Source organism: Urocitellus parryii, chromosome 1 (genome assembly GCF_045843805.1).
Source record: "Urocitellus parryii isolate mUroPar1 chromosome 1, mUroPar1.hap1, whole genome shotgun sequence".
In the NCBI taxonomy this organism is placed as follows: domain Eukaryota; kingdom Metazoa; phylum Chordata; class Mammalia; order Rodentia; family Sciuridae; genus Urocitellus; species Urocitellus parryii.
The window spans coordinates 49,343,639-49,366,905 of record NC_135531.1 but is presented as its reverse complement, the minus strand read 5'-3'; the positions used below and the strand labels follow the sequence as shown (position 1 = coordinate 49,366,905).

Below are 23,267 nucleotides of genomic sequence, written 5' to 3'. Positions count from 1 at the left end.
CTGAAGCAGAGAGCAAAATCTTGCTTTGGCTAGTCAGGGACTCTCCACTTCTTATGGTAGGGAAGAATTCATGAGAAAATGCAAGCAAAGATTCTGAGTTTTGAATTTTATCCAACTGCTTCAGACCTTAAGTCCCTCAGGCCAAAAGTAAAAACAGAAACTCAGACTGAGAACTTTTCAGGATATTAGGGTATGCACCCCAAGGGCTCTGAAGCTCAACTTGAGACAAGCAGCTCAGAGTTATGGAAGAACTAAAGTTTTGTAGCCACATGAACTGTGTGTCACCACTTCATGGGACACAAAATTTGATATAATTGGATATTTGGAACAGAATGCAGTTTCTTCTGAAGGGGTAAAAAGTAACTTTAAACTGACTCAGCAGATGTTACAGTCCTACTGAGATACCAAGATCAAAGCTTCACGTTTAAGGAAATGATTATTTTATCTTCACATTTTGCCAGCTGATAACATACTGCCTCTCATTTTTAATGACCCTAAAATAAAATATGCTGGTCTGCTTTCTAAGCTTGGCCCAAGCACGAGTCTCACTAAAATGATTAGCATTGCTAAGTATTTGCCTCTTTGCCAACAGTTCCCAAATCCAAAAAGTGTGATTTGGTAATGAGAAAGGCAGTATTTAGTTTCATTTTTAGTGATGTGTGAGAGTTCTAGTCACAATGTATTCACAAAGATGTAAAAAAGAAAGAAAAGAAAAAAATTAAGGGGTGGGGCGAGATGGGGGAAAAGGAAGGATGACTATAGGCCACAAGAAGAAAGTTTTGAGATTTAAGGATGATTACACTTGTACCAGGTCCCATATACCTTTTCCACAGCTCAGTCATGTTATTTTTCTAAGTTTAAATAAAATTGCCTTACTTTTGTAAATCAAGACATAGGTAAACTGGTGGTGGTAAGAGCTGACTCAAGTGAAAAATTAAAAAGGACTGGATGGACGGGTGCAGTGGAGCACTGCCTGTAATCCCAGTGGCTTGGGAGGCAAAGGCAGGAGGATCTCAAATTCAAAGCCAGCCTGAGCAATTTATTAAGGTGGTAAGCAACTCAGTGAGACCCTGTCTCTAAACAAAGTACAAAATAGGGCTGGGGATATGGCTCAGTGGTGGAGTGCCCCTGAATTCAATCCCCAGTACTTCCCCACCCCTGCGGGGGGGGGGAGGGGGGGGAAGTGCTGGAAATTTCCAAGGCTGTAATGTTCTCTGAAAACTAATCCTTACAACGGAGAGGACTGGAACTCACCACCTTAACCCCTGTACAATCAATAGAAACCACCTAACATTATGTGACTATTTAACAGAATTGAGTAAACAGATAATTACACTAAAGGAATATTCCACACTGCCTTGAATTCTTCACAAAGGTCAATGACATGAAAAAAGGACAATTGTAGATTTAAAAAATCAAACCATCAAATGCAATATATTAAATGGATTCTGGATCAAATGACATATGGGTATCATACAAAGATATCTTTTTAGGGCAGTTGAGAAAATTGGAATATGAACTGGTTTTTAAGTGTTAATTGCACTAATGTTAATTTTCTTAGGTATTGATATTAGTGAATATGCAGACCCATTCTTAAATGCATGCTGGAGTACTAGGAGATGAAGTGATAATTCTGTAGTATCTTTCAATTGTTCAATAAAAGTAAAGACATCTGTGTGTGAGTGCATGTGTGTATTTATGTATGTATATGGATACAGAAATGTGGCAAAATGTTAGTTTGATGAATCTAGATAAAAGGGATACTGGGGTTCACTATACTATTCTTTCAATGCTGCTGTAAAACCTTTTCTAAAGTTAGGGGGAATATTTGTTTTTCATGACATACTTCTAGTCACTTGGAGCTTATGTTTGTAGGAGAAGATAACAACACTTTGTTGGTAAGCTATGTTTTATTTCATGGAATTAGGAATTATTTGTAAGGCTACAGAAAGCCAACTTTTTAAAAAAACTCAATGATGATTTTGTATATTTATGATTTCAAATAGCTGTCTGGAGTCAGAGAGTTGACCAGTTCCAGTACACTGCCATTTATTTACTTTTAAAATAAACTCAGTAAACTATGCTGTTTGAGTGTAGGCTTTAGATGGCTATGGAATGAACTAGTGATGGCCTCATATTTCTTTTGTACTGATCTCCTTCTCCTTTCCCTTCCACCAGATTCCCTATATTCTTACATCATGGTGGCGAGTGTGTGTTCCTACTGAATTGCACAACTGCGTGGAGGTAGGTATTCCCTGTCCCAACCATATAAGGCAGCAAACACTATGGCAAAAATGGCAACTCAACAAATACCAGTTGAAAAAAGAACAGATAAAGATCTAAAAAATACTTTTCAAGAGAAATTGTATAAATAAGTGTTTCAGCATGTAATGATGTGGCTTCTCTAATATGACTAGTAGGAGAGGGAGAAAGGACCAATTCATATTGAAAAGTCAAAATGCTACTACTATTGATCACATGGGCCTTTGTCAGAGGACTAGATAAAGTCATGAAATTGAATTATCATTACCTGGTGTCAGGAGCCACACACAGTTCAGTCAGAGGTCCAGCTGAACTCTTGACCCAAACTTAAAATGCTTCTATAAATTTGTGTTATTGAATTCTGTAATTCAACATTTTATGTCATAATAAAGCACATAAAAATACAAGATACATGATTTTTTTTTCCCGGTGGTGTGCTGGGGGATCAACTGCTCTACCACTGGAGCTACATCCCCAGTCCCATGAAATTTTTTCCCCCCCTAGGATTTTTACAAAGCCTATTTTGACCCATGAGTTAAAAAATGAACCAAATTCATTCTCTGAGATAAGTTTCTCTGGGTTTTGTTTTGGTAATATCTGGCTATAGTATGATATTAAAATGTCAGGAACTGGAAAGATGGATATTTCACTATAACTGAAGAACTAAAGCATGTTTGAGAATTTCTAACAACACTGATGGGGACAGTGTTTCAAATTAAATAATTAAGGCAAAAGACAGATATTATTAAACTTAGGTCAGTCTTGTAGGCTAATAGTGGTAAAGAAATACCCTTTTTCTTCTGGTACCGTGGATTGAACTCAGGAGCATTTAACTGCTACGCCACATCCCTAGCCCCCCCCCCCTTTTTTTTTTAAATTTAGAGACAGGGTCTTGTTAAGGCTGGCTTTGAACTAGTGATCCTCCTGCCTCAGCCCCCTGAGCCACTGTGTTCAGTCTTTTTTTTTTGAGAGAGAGAGAGAATTTTAATATTTATTTTTTTAGTTTTCAGCGGAAACAACATCTTTGTTTGTATGTGGTGCTGAGGATCGAACCCGGGCCACACGCATGCCAGGCGAGCGCACTACCGCTTGAGCCACATCCCCAGTCTTAAAATAGAACTTAACCAGGTAACTAAGATTTGCTTCCTGTAGCATTGCCATTAACTCATGCAGATCAGAATCAGAGAATAAAAGAAAATATCCCTTTATAATCAATCACTGGGCAATTTTTATGAATTCATTTTTTGGTATGAGAGGCAAGAAAACTAATCAGACAAATCAGTCAAGGTGAGGTATCTTTGGAAAATTTAATTTGGACTGTATTTTCTTTCTCTTGCTGAAAACATCAAATATCCCAGACATTTTGGGTTCCACAGCTTACAAAGGGGCAGTGGGTTTCCCGCAGTTACATACTGTACCCAACTTTCTATAGAAAGATAAGACACTTTCCAACCTTGCTTTTGAGTATTTCCTAAAAAAAATGCTTTAAAGGTTTGTTGTTGTTGTTGTTTACAATAAATGACAAGTAAAACAAAGTAAGGCTTTATTTTCTCCTTTTCCCCTTTGTAAGTACTGCATGATGGAGGAACAAGGAAGGAAGACTGGTTATGTCAGTGTTGATGCTCTGGGGCTTACTGCTGGGTCCTCTGAGGTGCACCTACATCACCGAGGCCCCGATGTACCCATGCACTAAGGACCCTGAGACGCCTGGGTAAGTGTGTAACAGCCCGTCGTGGCTTTGTAGGACTGCACAACACTTGGGGACTGGGAGCTGCCTGGTTCTTCTTGGCATTTGCAGGGCTGCTGGCCTTCATGAGTAACAAAGAAACTAGGAACAAACCACAACCAGAGGTCTCCCACCTGCTACTGCAGTACCACAGGTTCACTTCTGTGGGCCTTACAATGTACATTTACAAACTAAGTGTATTTACTAAAAATCAAATGAGGAAAAAAAATGCTTTTACTAATTCCTGCATTGAATTACCGAGATGAAAATAAAAGCATGTGTCTGATAAAACACATTTTCTATGTCAGATGAAAACAACTCCTTGCAAGGTAATCTTAGTAATGTACATTTGTCACTATTTATATACTTTTGCCTGGTATATAGATTTCTTTAATTGCATCATCTGAACAGCTCTGTCATTTTTCCAAACTTGTTTCATTAACTTAAAAAAGGGATAAGGCAGCCAAATTTAACTAATTTTGGTTGCAGAAAAACATCTTAGACATCAACCTTCATCTTCTCAAGTGTTAAGAGTACATGATTAAAAGACAATCAAAGTTTCTTCTCTTAACAGGAAATTAAGCAGCTATTGTCAGTAAATGTACCTCTAGCAAACACACGGCCCCTTCATAAATATAAAATTAAATTCTTTTGAGGAATAGGTTTGTGATTTTAGTTATGTGGGATTTATATTTATTCTTTATATTTTGTAGTAAAAAATGTGTGGTCTTTGTTTCTTGAACTTCATACACAAGTGACTTTGTCACCTCAGCAGGCTCTCACAGGTAGGTGGAAGGCTGGGTTATTCGGCTTGCTTCAAGAAAAAGGTGGCAGCCATGTGGCATATGCTCTTAGAATCCTTGCAAGAACTCTTGCAGTTGGGTGACGATCTCTGTGTCCACCGTTTCCATGAGAGACTGGAAGCCTTGTTCTCCCAGAACCTCCTGCTGTGCTTTGAGCTTCTCATAGATGAACTGCTGCAGCGACACCGTGTGCACAGGGTCCTTCAGGGCCAGCTGCGGGACATAGAGAGGAGCCATATTGTGTCAGAAAAACAAAAACAAACTCTTTTGCATACAACTTACTACAATTCTTCACAATCTCTTCCCCAATTACAAAACTGCTAATGATTCCCCCTTTTTGAAAAAATATTTATTTTAGTTGTAGATGGACACAATACCTTCACATTTTATTTATTTTTATGTGGTGCTGAGGATAGAACCCAGTGCCTCATACACACTAGGCAAGTGCTTTACCACTAAGCTACAACCCCAACCCTCTGATTCCTTTTGGGATTCTAAAACAGTTTCATGGTAGAAAGTTTCATTCAATTTGTCTAACCCCAACTTTCTAGGGCCCTCTGAACATAAGTTACTCTGATTAGCTCAGTTTCTCAAGAGCTGAGGATTCATCCATTTAAGGCATCAAAATCTAGTAGAAAGTCTCCCTAAAAGAAAAAGAGCACATTAAAGACCATTTCAACACACGTGCATGGGAATCTCCTGGGGAGGATGAGGTGTTCTCAGTAACTTAGTGATGTCCTTGGGATGAGAGAGGTGACATTATTTCTCCTACCCTGGACCTCTGTGCTCTTTAAATTAACAAATATGTTTTCAGTTGGAAAAAAAAGAAAAAAATTAAATATTTTTATTCTTTCTCCTCCAGTGGGATATTTGGGGCAGGAGAAATAAGTACAATTAAATAGAAAATAAGACATTGTTCAACTCCTTAAAGATAAAAATGGGAAATATTTTTGGTTTTTTTCGTCTTTTCTATGCACGCTGTACATACACATGAATCACACAATTAGTACTGCTCTGTGCATTTACAATACCACAAAAAATTCTGAGAATTCTAAATCTATATATCTATTTTTTTCTGCTATAGACATATTAAAGTGATCATAGTATAAATACAGTTTTAACTATTATTTTGCTGAGTAGCCTACCACAAACACTGTCCCATTATATCTACAGCTATTCCTCTACTTTTTAGCTTATTTTCTTGGGATATCTGTTCTAGAAGAATAGGGCATCAACAATTTTATGACTCCTGATACAAATTATCAAGTTGTTTTTTCTACTGTCTGTACCAATTTAAAAGGTATAATAAAGGTTTTTAGCTTCTGACAGTGTTCTTACCACTGGTATTATTTAAATGCTTTATGATTTAATAACTGAAAAAATAACATACAACTGCTGTAAGGTGCACACTTATCTCATTATCCAATTATAGTGCAAATCTAAAAGGATTTATTTAAGTATATAAGATTCTGTGGCTGATAAAGTTGAATTGTAGTCAGAACTACTATTTGAACAATGTAAATAGATTTTAAAGTAATGACCACAAATGAAAAATTCAACTGAAAGGCAGGACATAGGGTATGAGGCTGGAGTACATGATAAATCCAGACAAGAAGTAATAATTTCAAAACTCATTTCCCTGGAAGACAGGTAGGAGAAACACCACCAAGAAAGGTGGGCACAAAGGCCTATGTCCACAAGCCTAAAGACAACATTCCATAAAATGCACAGAAATTGAAAAATTGAAGATGAACATTTAAAAATATTTGCTCAAGAAATATGAAGTGATGATCAATATTATTATAAATACTAAAATCAACTTCTTACTAAAGAGGATGTACATTTTTTGGAAACATCATGAATTATCTGTAACTACAACTATCTATTATCACATGAGAAAAATAGCAGCTGAGCTTAAAACTGATGTTTACCAGTCCTTCCACAGAGAATAGTAGTTTTAACAGTACCTTCAGTTGCCAGAATTGAGACACACTCAAGTGACTAATAGCATTTTCAAAGAAATTAACTATTACCTTCATATAAATAATGACCACACGGCTTACAATAAAATTTATCTGATTTAGTGTAAAAAATTACAGAATGCCTACTAGGTTTACCAGGTGGTACGTTCTTGAGAAAGCAGCTTTCTAGGTAAAAAATAGGGACAAAGAAACTGGTATATAAACACAATGGCATATTACTCAGCCTTAAAAGAGAATAAAATTATGACATTTGCAGGTAAATAGATGAAGCTGGAGAATACCATGCTAAGCGAAGTAAGCCAATCCCCAAAACCAAAGGCCAAATGTTCTCTCTGATAAGTGGATGCTGATCCATAACAGAGAAGGAGGAGGCATGGGAAAAAACGGGGAAACTTTGATTGGGCAAAGAAAAGAGGGGAAAGATGATGGAATAGATGGGCATCATTTCCCTATGTACATGTATGACTGCACACATGGAGTGATGCTATATCGTGCACAACCATAGAAATGTAAAGTTGTGCTGCAATTTTGTACAATGAAATAAAAATGCATTCTGCTCTCATATATACCTAATTAAAATAAATAAAAATTTAAAAGTAGATACTACATCTGCTGTTGAAACACACTGCAAATAATAAATTATTTTTTCAAATTCTTATTATAATAGCTGACAACTAAGAACCCTGCTTTTTTTTTTTTTTTAAATACAACAAACATAAGAGGCTCCAAAATGTGGGGAAAACAGGGTCAAACAGCAGAGACTTCACACTTAAGAACGATATAGTTGTGAGTTCCATGGCTTTCTCCTTGCCTTATATATCCCAAACTTCAATTTCAAGAAGTCAGCAACCCTGAAAGAAAACCAACAAAAAACTTTGAAAAAAGCCTACTGTTTTGAACCAGAGGACCAAGAAAGAGATAGCCTTCCAAGACAGAAATCTTAGACAATGTTAGTTTTGTGTCACTGTGGCTAAAATACCTGATCAGAACAACTTAAGAGGAAGAAAAGTTTAGTTAGATTCAAGGTTCCAGAGTTTTAGTCATTCAAGCTGATTCCACAGCTCTGAGCCCAAGGTAAGGCACCTCATGGCAGAAGGGAGGGTAGAGGGAAATTACTCCATTCATGGCAGAGAGGAAGGGACCACAAGGAAGATGTACTCTTTCATGGCACAACCCCAGTGAATCACCTCCTCCAGTCACTACCCACTTAGCCCATTTAAACTAGGATAGACTGAACAGGTTACATCTCATCATCCAATCATTTCATCTTTGAACATTCAATCAGCATTAACACAGAAGATGGGGGAGGGGCACCTCATATTCAAACAATAACAACATTTGTGGGTGCGTGTGTGTATGTGCATGCATATATATATATATATATATATATATATATATATATATATATATATATATAATCTTTTTTTCTTTTTTCTTTTGGGGGGGAACAAGGATTGAACCCAGGAACACTTAACCACTGAGTCACATCCCTAGCCCATTTCTGTATTTTATTTAGAGACAGGGTCTCAATGTGTTGCTTAGGGCCTTACTAAGTTACTGAGATTGGCTTTGAATTTGTGATCCTCCTGCTTCAGCCCCCCAGGCCGCTAGGATTATAGGTGTGTACCACCGCGCCTGGCTCAATCATCTTAAATTCAGCTAAATATATAGAGTCACAAGACTACCAAAGGGTAACCTTAACATCAGTTTGCTCAGACAGTTGTGGGGATTATGTAATATAATAAAAAAAGGATATGTGATAAATTGTGCATGAGTAAAATTGTTAGGATTATAAGTGGATTTTTAGAATCCTACAAAAATATGCTGCCTTTTGTGATGACCCATTACATATTTCTTGGAAGTATTTTTAATATAAACCAGTTTTAGCAGTAAATTAAGAATTACTTCTATTCAGTTTCTAGCAGTGGGGTAACCTCTTCACATTAAATTAAAAATCAACCTGAATACACAACTAAATTAGTAAATAAATGTTCTTCAATTCATCTTATTGTTTAAGCAAAATGACTATAAAACAATATATGATAAGGTTTTAGAGATGTACTTTGTACATTAATGTTCCTAAATTAGAAAATAACAGTCTTCTGGATAAAGTATTATTATCCAGATATGCCTTTGATTCTACTACTGCTTTTCAGAAATATATTCATTTTTGTCCATTCTGTGTGAGAATATACCATAAAATCAAATCTAAGCCACAATATACTGATCTTACTATACACGAGTATCAGGTGATACAGAGAATGGAAAGAGAAAAAGGAAAACAGTGAGAAAAAAAAATCAGATGACATTTGCAATTATATTTGCAATCTAAATGTCATCTTTAGGTATACTGAGTTCTCAGAGTAAATATATTTCTGTTTATATGCTTACTGAAGGGACTGAGAAATATGCACATTACTAATAGGAAACATTACTATAGGAAAACTGGCCTCTATGGTTCTAAGAAGTGAGATCACGGAGTACATTTTATGAGAATCTCAAGTCTCTTGGTAAAATGCTCCACAAAATCAGACAACCAGGTAAAGAATGGAAACTCCAAGTGCTATCAATAAGATGCTGAATGGGAATCCATACAAGCAAGAAAGTTTAAGGAACCAGTCAAGCCTTCAATCTCTTTCAAATACGGACTATCATTTCATCAAATTATAAATCAATAACTTATAGTGACAGAATGTAATGGAGATCAATAGGGGAATGAAAGCTTTCCATCTTGACTATTTGCTAATAGAGCAAACCTACTAAAGAAATTGTGATATTTTAAGACCTATATTAACTCACTGTTCCTGGGAAGGGAAGTAGCATTACTATCGCTATTTAACCTAAGCTTGTTGGAGAGCTTGGGGTAAATGGCAAACACTTTTAAAAATGCCATATATTTTAAAAAATAAAATGTATATTTATTTTGGTAGGCAGGCTTGGCACAAAACAAAGGACCAGTTTCACAGTACTGCTTCCATTATTGAATAATCTGTGTAAGTCAAACTGAAGATTCAAAACAATCATCTCTTTGATAAACAAAATTGTGAACTATGACAATTATTTAGGAAACACCACCATTTAAGCATTTAAAAGGCTGTTCAAAACCAGTCTCAGGAAAATCGAGATGCTAAGCAACTCAGTGAGACCCTGTCTCTAAATAAAATACAAAATAGGGCTAGGGATGTGGCTCAGTGGTCGAGTGCCCCTGAGTACATCCCCCCAAAAAAGTTTGCCATATTATTTATCTTTTATCCCTGCAGTTGACTTAAATTTCAGAGAACTAAACCTATCAACATTTAGTTCACATAACAATGTAGTAACCACAGTTAGACTATCTATAGAACCCTTGGGATTTACAAATATAAATGAATTTGTACCAACCTCTTGACAGTCAGGCTTGCTTTTGCTCAAGGAATAAATAAATAGTGAAATAAGAATAAGCAGTTTCAGAAACAATTACAAAGCAATATTAGTCAACTGGTACACTTAACTACAAAAGTCACATCCCTGACAAAGACCACCATCTCCAGTTCTTGGTAGAGAGCACGCATTACTGTAGACATAAGGATTTAAGAATTTGCTACCACTGGCATCTAATTCAATGAATAGCTCCTGAAGATTGATTTTGTACAATTTTAAGTGCAGGGGTTCAGAGATAAAATAAATGATGGTCCCTGTATGTAAAGTGTGTTTTAAAAGGGAGGGGGGTGAAAGATAACATGAAAAATTAGTGATCCAATCAGAATATTTACATTAAATGGCAAAAAGCAGCTGCAGGAACAGTTGAGGCAGCTAGTATGTGTGAGAGAGCATGTGCGGAGTATGGCGTTTGAGGGGGCAGAAAAGACAACAAAGAGAGGAGAGTTCTTAGTTATTGAATTCTAAGGTAAGCTGGCTGGACATGTGGACACATCCAATGGCATCATTATCCTCTGGACTGAAGCAGTTAATCTAATGATGAAGAGGGGTCATGGCTGAGATCCTGGAGCAGAAAAACACCATGAAGTTCTCCTAGCAAACATAAGGAGACTCAAGGAAGCCTCTTCCTCACAGGGTACAGTGTAGCTACATATAACATACAACTTTTTCTTGCCATATCTTCTACTCTGCTTTGCAAATTTTTCTCAACAAATCAAAAAACCAATCAAACCAAACTTGTCTTTAAATGCATTCATCTCTTGTGCTGTATATGTGTAGTAAGAATTGTAATGCATTCCGCCGTCATTTATTTTTTAAAAATAAAAATTTTTTTTTAAAAAATCAATGAGTGAATAGGATCTGCATTAGGAAAATTTGATTTATAGAGAATCTTTGTTAGAATATAGTTATTCTGCAAAATAACGAAACAAGTGATCCCTCTCCCCCAAACCTGAGTTTTAAGACAAGAATAAAGAACAATGACAAAGTAAAAACATTCCTCTTCATTTAGAGAAATTCTGACAAGTTGCATTATGCTTTTCTGAATAGAATACAATTTTGTTTACTAAAAAGTCAAAAACATTTGTAACATGTATCGACAGCTATTCAATTAAAAACTTATGTTACAGAATTATGGGCCAGAGATCTTCTGTACAAATAACTAGTATAAAGTGGAAAGAGAAAGAGCAAGCATAAAATCTTGTAGACAAAAAAACATGCATATAATTATGAAAATGTGGATATTACATTTCATACAAAATCTAGTTTCAAATGATATCTGATGATTCATAGTCATTACTATTAAGGCAGTCATATGTGATTAAGCAAATTCATGGTAGAATATGATTTAACTTTTTCTATAAATCGACACACATCATTCCCTTAATAACTTTTTGATGGCTCCCTATTCCTATCAAATAATGCCCCAATTCATCAGTATATTAGTTTCCTGTGCTTCTGTAACTCATTATCACAAATTTAGTGGCTTAAAACAATACAAATTTATTACTGTACAGTTCTTGGGTTTTTCTTGGGGGGAGGGGGTTACCAGGGATTGAACTCAGGGGCACTCGACCACTGAGCCACATCCCCAGCCCTATTTTGTATTTTATTTAGAGACAGGGTCTCACTGAGTTGCTTACCACATTGATAAATTGCTCAGGCTGGCTTTGAACTTGGGATTCTCCTGCCTCAGCCTCCCAAGCTGCTGGGACTACAAGCAAGTAGCACCATGCCCCGCCTACCATACAGTTCTATACTATCATACTATCATACTATCAATCAATAGTCCAAAACAAGACTCACAGGACTGAAGTCAAAGTGCTGCAGGGCTGCTCTCCTCCTAGAGGCTCTATAGCAGCATCTGTTTCCTTGCCTTTTCCAGCCTTAAAAGACCACTGGCCTTGCTTCGTTTGTGGCTGCCTCTATCGACTTTCAAAAGCAGTAATACCAGGATACTGCATCATTGTGACCCTCTTTTCTGCCTTCCTCTTCTACTTTTAAAGACTCTTGTGATAACATATTTACCCACTCCAGGATAATGTCCTTTACAATCAACTGATCAGCAACTTTAAGTCCATTTAACTAAAATTTAAATAAAATTTACAGGAAACAACTGTTTTGGAAGGAGCTCCTGGACTAGTCCCAACAACCAGATCAAACTGGTATGGAGTCACATATGAACTTAATAGGCCAGTTTAAAAAAACATAAAAAAAGCATGAGAGACAGACCAACAGTGGGGTGGGGGGTGGGGGATGCAGAGAGAGAGAAAAAAAGAGATTTTCATAGCAACCAGTCAAAAGGGGCCAGTGAACCTGAGATGACATGAAATATGATAAAAAAAATCTGCTCTCCTTAACCTATACAGGGAAAGTAACCCAATGTTAACCAATCTGCTCTGTGTATTTTGCTATTCCCTTGTTCCTGCTAAGCTGCTTTATAGTAACAAACAGTTCTGTCAACCCTAAAGGCACTCCTATTTTGTAGACTAAATGTTACCTGGTTTATGACTAACTAATAAATCTAATTAGATCTTTAAAGCTCAATTTGTTGAAGTTTTGTTTGTTGTACGTAACATAACATATTCACAGGACATGGACATCTTTGGGGGAAATGAGGGATTATTCTACCTACTACACTTATCATATTGTATACAAGGTTCTCTATATTCTGGCTGCTTTTTGGCACACAGTAGGCACTTCATATATTTCTTGAATGATACTCTTGCAACTACCTACTGCTTAATGAAACAAAACAAAATATACTTGTAATGTCTAACTGCAAACAAAATATGACTGCTTTAATTCAGGGTTTTTCAAAGTTGGCACTATTTTGGGTAAACAATTCATTATTGGGAAGAGGGCTGTTCTAAGGGCATAGCATGTTTAGAAGCATCCTTATCTCCTATGCATTCATGCCCCAGCAGCACTAACATGCCCTATATGGCAAAAGAGAGAGAGAAAAAAAAAAGTCAATGCCATTAAGTCCCCAGGAGAACAAAATAACACTCCACTAAGAACCGTATTAAATAAAGATCTTTCATTTTCATATTATTAACATACTTTATATTAATAACATACTTCATATTAATAACATACTTTATTCACATAATGACAAAAAACATTTTCAGTTTCTTCCTGTGGGGGAAAAATTAACTCCAATTTAGGTTCAAGAAAGGTTATAAATAACACCTGAATAGTTTCTATAACAAAAGCCTTCCTCTTTTACATCTGCTTTATTTTAAAGTATTTGATTTTAAGGTAACATTTCTAGAAAACCAGGTGACTTATTATCCTTGCATACACTGCACATGTGGAATAGGAAATAAAGACAGAACTATGCAAAGCTGTTTTAAAGTCTGTCATAGATTTTACCTTGTTAGAGTTCACATAAAAATGAGTTAAAGTGGTTAGGATATAATGAAATCTAAACCATTTAATCTGTAAATTCTTTAGCTAATAAATATTCTTTCAGCAGAAGTGATAATCTGTGAACATATAATTACTGAATTCAATGGACATATTCTTTCTCATATTTTCTTTATCTAATTCTGATTAATGGCAGCATACCTTAGCTTTTGATATGTCTTTATTCCTATTATATAGTTAGGATACCATTAAGAAGCAATTACTTTTAATGTACTGCTTAAAAGAAAAAGTTGCTGTATTACTTGATCAATTTGATTATTTAAGAAATATTCTAAAATGAAGACACAAGTATAAATATTAATAAAAATATAATTCTTAGTATTTAAATTGCTTAAGATCTTATGCCTGCCTTTCAAATAATAGTATACGAATTTTGTTTTCCATAAAGCATCCTCCAGCCCCTCCCAGAGACATTCTACCATTGAGGTACAGCCCCAGTATTCCACTTATGTTTTTGAATTTTGAGACAGGATTGCTGGGGTTGGCCTCAAATTTTCAATTCTCCTGCCTCACCTTCCTGAGTAGCTGGGATTACAGGAATATACCACTGTGCCTGGCCTTTTACATTTTACTAAGATTTTTTTTTTAACAATTCTTTATTTTATATGAAGCTAAATTTTCTGGTAAAACATCCTCAGGTCGGATTGGACCCCAACTTCCTTAATAAGACTCCTATGGCACAAGCATTATTATCAAGAATCAATAAATGGGATGGATTCAAACTAAAAGGCTTCTTCTTGATAAAAGAAACAATCAGTAAGGTGAATAGAGAGCCTACTAATTGGGAACAAATTCTTACCACAAGCATGTCAGATAGAGCATTAATCTCTAAAATAATATAAAGAACTAAAAAATCTTAACACCAAAGAAACAAATAACCCAATCAATAAATGGGCCAAGGAACTGAACAGATACTTCTCAGAAGATACATAATCAATCAACAAATATATGAAAAAATGTTCAACATCTCTAGAAATTAGAGAAATGCAAATCAAAACTAAGATTTCATCTCACTCCACTCAGAATGGCAGCTATTACGTATACAATAAGTGTTAGCGAGGATGTGGGGGAAAAAGCACACTCAAATACATTGCTGGTGGGACTGCAAATTGGTGCAGCCAATATGGGAAGCAGTATGGAGAATCCTCGGAAAACTTAGAATGGAACCACTATTTGTCCCAGCTATCCCACTCCTTGGTCTATACCCAAAGGACTTAAAAACAGCATTTTACAGGGACATAGCCACATTAATGTTTATAAAGCAGCACAATTCACAGTAGCTACACTGTGGAACCAACTTAGATGCCCTTTAGTAGATGAATGAATAGAGAAAATGTGGTATGTATACATAAGGGAATATTACTCAGTATTAAAAGAGAATAAAATCATGGCACTTGCAGGTAAGTGGATGGAGCTGGAGAATATAATGCTAAGTGAAATTAGCCAATCCCCAAAAAACAAATTTGCCAAATGATTTCTCATTTAAGGATACTGATTCATAATATGCTGTAGGGGGTGGGGGAATGGGAGGATTAAATGAATTCTAGATAGGGCAAAGGGGAAAAGGGGAGGGAGAAAAATGGAGGGGGCAAAGAGGTAGGAAAGACTGTGGAATACATGGTCATCATTACCCCAAGTACATGTATGAAGATACAAAGGATGTGACTTTACTTTGTATACAACCAGAGATATGAAAAATTGTGATCATGATGTGTAATATGAATTGTAATGCATTCTGTTGACATATATAACGAATTAAAATTTTTAAAAAGTTGAGACTACATTATCAGTAGACCTGATTATAAGCAGAAGTTAAAACAAAACAACAACAACAACAAAAAAAAAAAAAAAAAAACAAAGTCCTTAGAAACATCCACTACTGGGTATTAACAGGCATTGTTAGGCTACAATAATTCAAATAGTGGTCAACAGGTTGTAATTTGGAACTTCTGAAATACAACAGACTATTAATTAATTTTGGACAAGATGGTAGTTATAAAAAAGAAAGTAGGGAGGGAAAAAATAGCTGGCACTCTACTGCAATGCTTTATCAAATTTTCCAGATGGATTAAAGACTTACACAAGTAAATCTTTTAAAACACGAAAATTATGTTCTTGAGAGTGGGGTGGTAATTTTAAGTATGCAGACACCACACAAGTAAAATATGCTGGAGGCAACATGGATTTCTTTAATCTATAAAAAGTTTGTTCTGGTTATTGGTTGCTGTGTAACTACTACTCCTAGGAAGTATAAAATAAAAGAACCGGGAAGCATAAAATCACAACTATTTTTTAATGTTCATAAATTCTGTAGATGGGGAATTTGTGAGGGCAGAGCAAGATGAACCATCTCTGCTCCATGATCTCCAGGGCTTTATTTGGAAAGACTTGAAGGCTAATGGTGACTCAAGTATTCTGGTTGCTGGAATTATTGGAAGTGTCACGAACTGGTAAGTCGAACACTTAATGTTGGTTGTTAACTGAGACCTTGATGGGGAAAGTAGGACTTTCTTACAACATGGTAGCTGGGAGAACAAATATTCCTTGGAAACTATATCTTATGCTTTATACTTGAAAGTCATAAAATATCAGCAAGTTCAAGAAGATTCAAGGGGAAGAAATATGAACCCAACTTGTCAAGTGGAGGGAGAGAGTGAAAAAAAATCATACTTTATGAAAAGCATGTTGCTGGGTGTAGTGATGCATGCCTATAATCTCGGCAGCTCAGGAGGTTGAGGCAAGAGGACTGCAAGTTCAAAGCCAGCCTCAGCAAATTAGTGAGGCCCTAAGCAACTCAATAAGACCCAATCTCTAAATAAAATACAAAAATGGCTGGGGATGTAGCTCAGTGGTTAAGTGCCCCTGGGTTCAATCCCTGGTCCCCCCTACCCCTGCAAAAAAAGAAGAGGCTCATGCATGTGAATAATATTATAATGATCATTCTTGGAAAATAAAATCTGCCACAGAATTCATACTTCAAAGAAAAACACATAAATAAAACCTACAAATTTCCAATGGGAAAATGGGGGTGCAGGGAGACATAAGCAAACCATTTATCAAAGGAATATAAATGAACTGAAAAATGCTTAGTTTCCTTCATAATTAAAAGAGTACATTAAACAGTAAGACACTACTTTCTACTCATCCTAGTGACTAGAATGTGGACTAACACATGGGGACTGCTGGACACACTCATCAACAATTCAGTAGTATCATCACTATTGCCGAAACATGTCTTTTTCTATCCAGCATATACACTTCTAGGGATTTTCTTGACAAATTTTGAAGTATACAAAGACAGGCGAGAAATTATGTTTACTGAAGCACTCATTGTTTACAAATAACCCCGAAGTGGAAACAATCCCAATCTCTCTCAAGAGCAGAGGTTCTCAAATATTTTTACCATAGGGCCTTTAAAAATTTTACATTTAAAAGTTATTGATGACCTCAACAAAATTTGTTTATATAGGTATTATATATCTACCAATACTTACTGAATTAGAAATGAGAAAAATTTTAAATTATTTGTTAACTCATTTTAAATAACAATAAACCCATTACATGTTAAACGTAAACAATACACTCTTAGGGAAAACAATTTTTTCAAAACAAAAATACCCCTTTAGGGAGGAAAGTGACATTGTTCATTTTTTTATTTTTTGAATCTCTGTAATATTTGGTTTAATAGAAGACAGCTAGATTTTCATATTTATTTCTGTACTTAATTTGTTGTGTTTTGGATGAAGAAAAATCAGCCTTTTCCAGATATATGGTTGGAAAATGGTGGAGTATTAAGAGGATCTGCAGATCATATACTTTTCTTTGAAACTATTCTAAAACTCACAAAAAGTATTTTCTTAAAGGTCAGTTACAACAAGAAATCTGAAACCATATCACAGACTTTTCTTTGTTACATTAAAATCCACTGGTCTACCCATTTTGCCCTTTTAATAAATCTTTTACCCTTGAAAGATTTTTTTAGAACATGAATTCAATGTTGGTCATTTGGAAAATATTGGTTCAGTGAGTTCTTCCAAATGTTGAAACATTTCATTATCAAAACATTACAATCTTAACACCACTGCCAATTGCATGAAAAAAAAAAACAGCAGGAAACTATCAAACTCATGGGGATACAAGATGAAACTTTTCCAAAACTTTCATTTTTGCTTGAAGGTGCAAGGTTTAGCACTGGCAACAATTATGGTTTGTTGTTTTTCTTAAAGTAACAAGCTTTCTTTTCAAGAAAATGTATTCCAAATATCCAAGTGTGAATAACCATGTTTTTTTTTTTGGCGGTTCTTTCACTTTTAAATGATGCTGCTTGAAAAAGGTAGTAATTCAAATGCACTAAACTTTAAGACAACCACTGTTACAGAGAATATTCCCAATTTGACACAAACAATATTTAAAATATATATATTCAAAGTAGAGACTTAATAAAATTAATAACTTGTACCATTTTATTAACTACATTCTGAAATAAAAATAATAGAACTGCCAGAGAAGAATATATACTATAAATAATTAGTATAATATGCTTCCTTTGCCTTTATGCCAGAGTCACATACAACAATTTTTTGAACCCACAATGCTTTTGCAGTACTGGTGCGCAGTTCACACAATAAAAGGGGTACATAATATCTTACCATTATTTCATATTTCAAGAGTATAACTTAATACTCTTGAAGGGGTTGTGAGGACCCTTAGTTGTCTGTGGACACCATTTTAAGAACTGCTTAAGAGAGGCATGAGATGAAAATCCATTCAACAGAATGCCATCATATGTAGCCATTAAGTGAAATGATGCGAATCTAAATTGTTGTTCATGTAATCTATTTATTACATTTAAGAAAAATGAGCATCTATGATCCCTCCTTGGGGAGGCTAAGGCAGAAGAATCACATTTGAGGCTAACCTAGGCAGTCTAGTGAGATCCTGTCTCAAAATAAATAAATAAATAAATAAATGGTGCTGTTGGGCAGACTGGGATGTAGCTCAGTGGGAAAGCACTAGCATGCATTAAACCCTGAATTCAATCCCCAGTCCCACAAAACAAGCAGATGTGTAACAGTTGTAATTTATAAAATACATACAGATCATACATTTATATATGCAAATAAATTATTAGGAAAGATATATATCATATATCATAGCATTAGTAAAGGTTTCTTGAGGAAAGGATATTTCATATCATGTTTCTTTTATAGTTTTTAGATTAGTATAGGTTACTGATATAATTTTTAAAAAAAGTCTCTTCAAACTGGCAACTTCCATATGTAGAACAATCCTTTAAAAAGAATTCTTAATTTTCCTCCACTGAAAGATAGGTTCCTTATAAAAAATACAACATTACTAATAATTGAGAAAAAGCAGAAGAGAAAAGCAGAAACGAAAACAGGAAAAAGGGCTATGAAGGTAATTCAATGCACATGGGCACGCTACCTAAATTACTGCAAGTAAGTTATCCCAAATTAGTTCAACTTCTTCACTTAAAGACCTTAAGCTTTTATTTACATTAAGCCAACACCACATTTCCAAAGTTTCTAAATAAACAGAGGCAAATTTACTAAATTCTCTTTGATTAAGGTTTGTGGTAACAATTCAAGTAAATAAGAGGGAAAGAGTGAGGCTGCCTGCCCTGCAGCACTCAAGAACAATACTGACATCATCAGGCAATTAATTAATCAACAAAAACAATAACACCCTTCAGAAGTCATTAGTTTATATGGTTCCAAAGGCATTTTCAATAGAGTTTTCTTTTCCAATGTCTTTTGATGACTATTATGTAGCCTACTGTGAAGGATCATAACTCCTGTTATCTCAAACTACTATCACAGGAAGAACTGTTATCTCAGGAGAATGCCTGATTATCAATTTATGTCTTTATTACATCTCAGCTAGGTTATTTCAATTCATTATTTCCCATCCTCTTAGACTGCTTTAATGTCACTTGCAACCCTGCAGTTTTTAAGAAATCAATTGCCTACTGCAACAGTGTTTTTCAAACATTTGGAGTAAATTTAACTCTGGTTTTGGGGGTTTTACTTGTAAGGAAAGCTATGTTCAGACTACAAGTTTGAAATATTTACTATTTTTATACAGTCAGTCTTAGATAACTTTATGCAAAGATGACTCTTTACATGTTTCAATATCATCTGGAAATGAAGATAAGGATGTATTAACAGTAGTGTAACAATCAGGTAATAAAATTTAAAAAAAAAGGCACATTCTGTGCAAAGCATAAATAAATCCTTGCATTTCAAGAACATGGCCTGGTAATAAGCTAATAGTATTAAATATTTTAAAAACAATAATATATGCTCTATTGATCAAAATACACCAGAAGACAGGTTCTGAGGGCAGTAATATTCCTTAGAAGAAAAAAGGCTTTAATAAAGATCAAGGCTTTGCACATGGTAAGTGTTTGTATGTGGAATGACTACAAAGGAAAAATAATTCATTTTGAAGATGTTCCTTGACTGTGATTGTAGAGAGGTCATGAAAAGTAGTTACACAACCACAGCAGGAAGTACTGTTGGGTACTTGACAAAGTAAACAAACTGCTTTTAAGGGAATGTTGAAGTGTGAGGATTTATACACATTTTTAATAAATTGGACCTAAAGATAATCAGATTTGGTAGAAAAATCTGTAACAAGTGGCAACCAACATATAAGTGATAACAAATAAGTAACAACCAAAACATATAGATAAAAGTTAATGGTAAAACTCTTTTCTTTGCAAATCAAGACACAATAATTTGTATTCATTATTTTTTAAAAATTTCTAAAAGGTGGAGAAAGGAAGATAGATTTTACTTGTTAATAATGTTATCATATCAACAAAAACACTCAAAATGAGAATTTGGGGTTGATTCAATTTTATTAACAAACCAGTTTCTGAATACAGCTTCCCCCCATCTATCTACAAATTTTATAAAGTTGCTATGTGCCAAAGGCTGAAGAAAAAAATGAAAACATTTTAGCAATTTTGAAAGGGAAAAAAAAACATATAGCTAGTCACCAGGCTGCAAGCATGAGTACTTCTATGTTATTTAAAAACAAAAAAACAAAAAAAACAATAATGTAATTAAAATAAACCCGACAATTAGTTTAAAATACAGAGGTTTTCAGAAATTATCTTTGACACCGTCATGCATTATGTGAGCAGACTATAAATAATTCACATCAATGACTAAAGAAAAATCTATAAGACAGGGTGATGACTCCCTCTGTCATCAAAATAAAACTTAATGTTTATAGCAGCACAATTCACAGTAGCCAAACTACGGAAACAGCCTAGGTGTCCATCAACAGATAAATGGGTAAAGAAAATGTAGTATATTTACACAATGGATTTTTATTCAGCCATAAATAAAAAATGAAATCATGGCATCTAAAGAAAAATGGATAGAACTAGAGGCCATTATGTGAAGTAAGTCAAATCAGAAGGTTAAGTGTTGTATGTTTTCTCTTATATGCAGAAGCTAGAGAAGAAAAATGAAAAGACGGGGGTAGATCTCATGAAAATCAAAGGGAGATTAGTAGAGGAAAGGACCCAGAGGGTGGGAAGTGGGGAGGGAAGGGAGTGATACTGGCCCAATTATATTGTTATATTGTTTATTGTGTACATACATTAATACATTAATATGAAACAACAAATCCTATCAGTATATACAACTATAAAACACCAATAAAAAAGTAGGAAAAAACAAAAATTGAAAATTTTACAAATTTAGGAGAGATTAAATAATTTTTATCTACAATAGTAAAATTGTCTTCAAAAGAATTTAGTAATATAATAATAAGCAAAAGTTCTTCTTTCATTATGTGTTACAAAGTTGTCAACTTGATTGCATTGTTTCTAATAAGAAGTTTGCTATCATTCCCATCTCTGTTCCCCTTATCTGCAGTTTTACTTTTGTTTCGGTAATGGATCACAGTCCAAAAATATTAAAAGAAAAATTCCAGAAATAAACAATTCAAGAATTTTAAACTCCATGCCATTCTGAGTCGCATGATAAATCTCAAGCAGCCCTTCTCATTCCTGCCAGGGACATGAATCATTTCTGTGCAGTGTTTTGACAACATATATGCAACCTCCCTGCTAAGTTATTTAGTAGCCATCTGTGTTATCGGATTACATGTGGTTGTTATCAGTATAGTAGGGACTTGTGTTCCAGAAACCTTTACGCAGTAATCTAACACTACATTACAAGGCCCACATTATTTACATCACTTCAGATCACCATGTAAGGCCTATCTCATCTCATATCATCACAAAGAAGGGTGACAGCAGTATAGTAATGTATTTACAGAGAAAGGGAGAGAGAGAGAAAACAGAGAACTTCACATAACTTTTATTACTGTAATAATTGGTCTACTTTATTACTAGTTATTTCTTCCTATGGCTAATTTATAAAGTAAACATGGTTTTAAAACATAGTATACGTAGAGTTCAGTACTATTCATGATTTTAGACACAGGAGGTCTTGGGATATATTCCCTGCAGATATGAAGGAAATACAATACTGTATAATGCACCTTTTCCATCCAACTACTTTTATAATGTTCTCCTTAGCTCTTTTAGAGCCCATTCCTGGGGCTGAGGATTGGCTGGGTTGCTACTGTCTACGAAAGCAACAACATTTTTGGATCCGACACATTTAGGAACCACCTTAAGATGATGACTAAGTAAATCAAAATTTTCTATTATGTAACCTTTGAACTAAGCACTTACACTTTTCTTCTTAGTAAATAATTGTATTTGGGTTGAGGCTGTGGCTCAGTGGCAGAGCACTTGCCTAGCATGTGCAAGGAACTGGGTTCAATCCTTAGCACCACATAAAAATGAAACAAATAAAATAAAGGCATGCTGTTCATCTATAACTACAAGTCTTTTTAAGAAAATTTCATTTTAAAATGAAAACAAAACCTTTACTGTTGGACATATTTTTAAAAACAATAGTTATTATCTAGAAGCAATTGCTTCCCCTTTCCCTTCAAAAAATGTCTAATGTTAAAGACATAAGAGTAAAAAATGATATAATTCCTTGAAAACGCACAATTTATACTTGTAACCTTGAAGTGATGAGTAAAATCAATTGTTTGTTTCAAGTTATTGGAACATTAGTGTTGTATTATAATTAGATATATTCAAGGTTAAGACACATGATTCTGTCTTAAACCATAAACAGCTGTGGTGGGAAGGGGTATATATTCCCCAAAGATAAACTTAAAATAACCCTTTTTAATGAACCATGGGCTACACCTTTGTATCGTCTTAACATATGCCCTAACTGTTCTTGATTTTACTGAGATGCCTCCTTCCTCTAGCACTTTACTTAATGCCCTTTCGGTTTTGTTCTTAATGATTTTTAATTCCATATTTCCGTGACAAAGATACCCCTCACTAAGATAATGAAAAACAAAGCGAGACAAAATGAAACAAAAATGGAACAAAAATTCATTATGACAGCCTTTCTATCCTCTGCAATGTACATCCTTTTCCCCTATCTGTTCCTCAGCCGCAAATAGTTTTTCCTCAGATGTCAGCGGTTTTTCTTCTGTCTCACCCATCTCCAGGGACAGGCAACTTAAAACAAAAGGCAAAACAAAATGAAACAAAACCAAAGAAGAATCTTAAAT

The 23,267-nt window shown here is 34.9% G+C and overlaps 1 protein-coding gene across 3 annotated transcripts in view; it reads right to left on the bottom strand.

Moving 5' to 3' along the window:
* Nucleotides 1–3,567: 3,567 nt before the first annotated feature.
* The window catches only part of Ipo11 (importin 11), a 207,934-nt gene continuing 188,234 nt past the window's right edge, over nucleotides 3,568–23,267 (bottom strand). For all 3 annotated transcript variants that reach the window (XM_026402552.2, XM_026402551.2, XM_077795835.1), the window contains exon 30: nucleotides 3,568–5,004. In XM_026402552.2, the coding sequence (XP_026258337.1) occupies nucleotides 4,840–5,004 (165 nt within the window). In that variant the 3' untranslated portion in view covers nucleotides 3,568–4,839. The remainder of the gene's footprint in view (nucleotides 5,005–23,267) is intronic.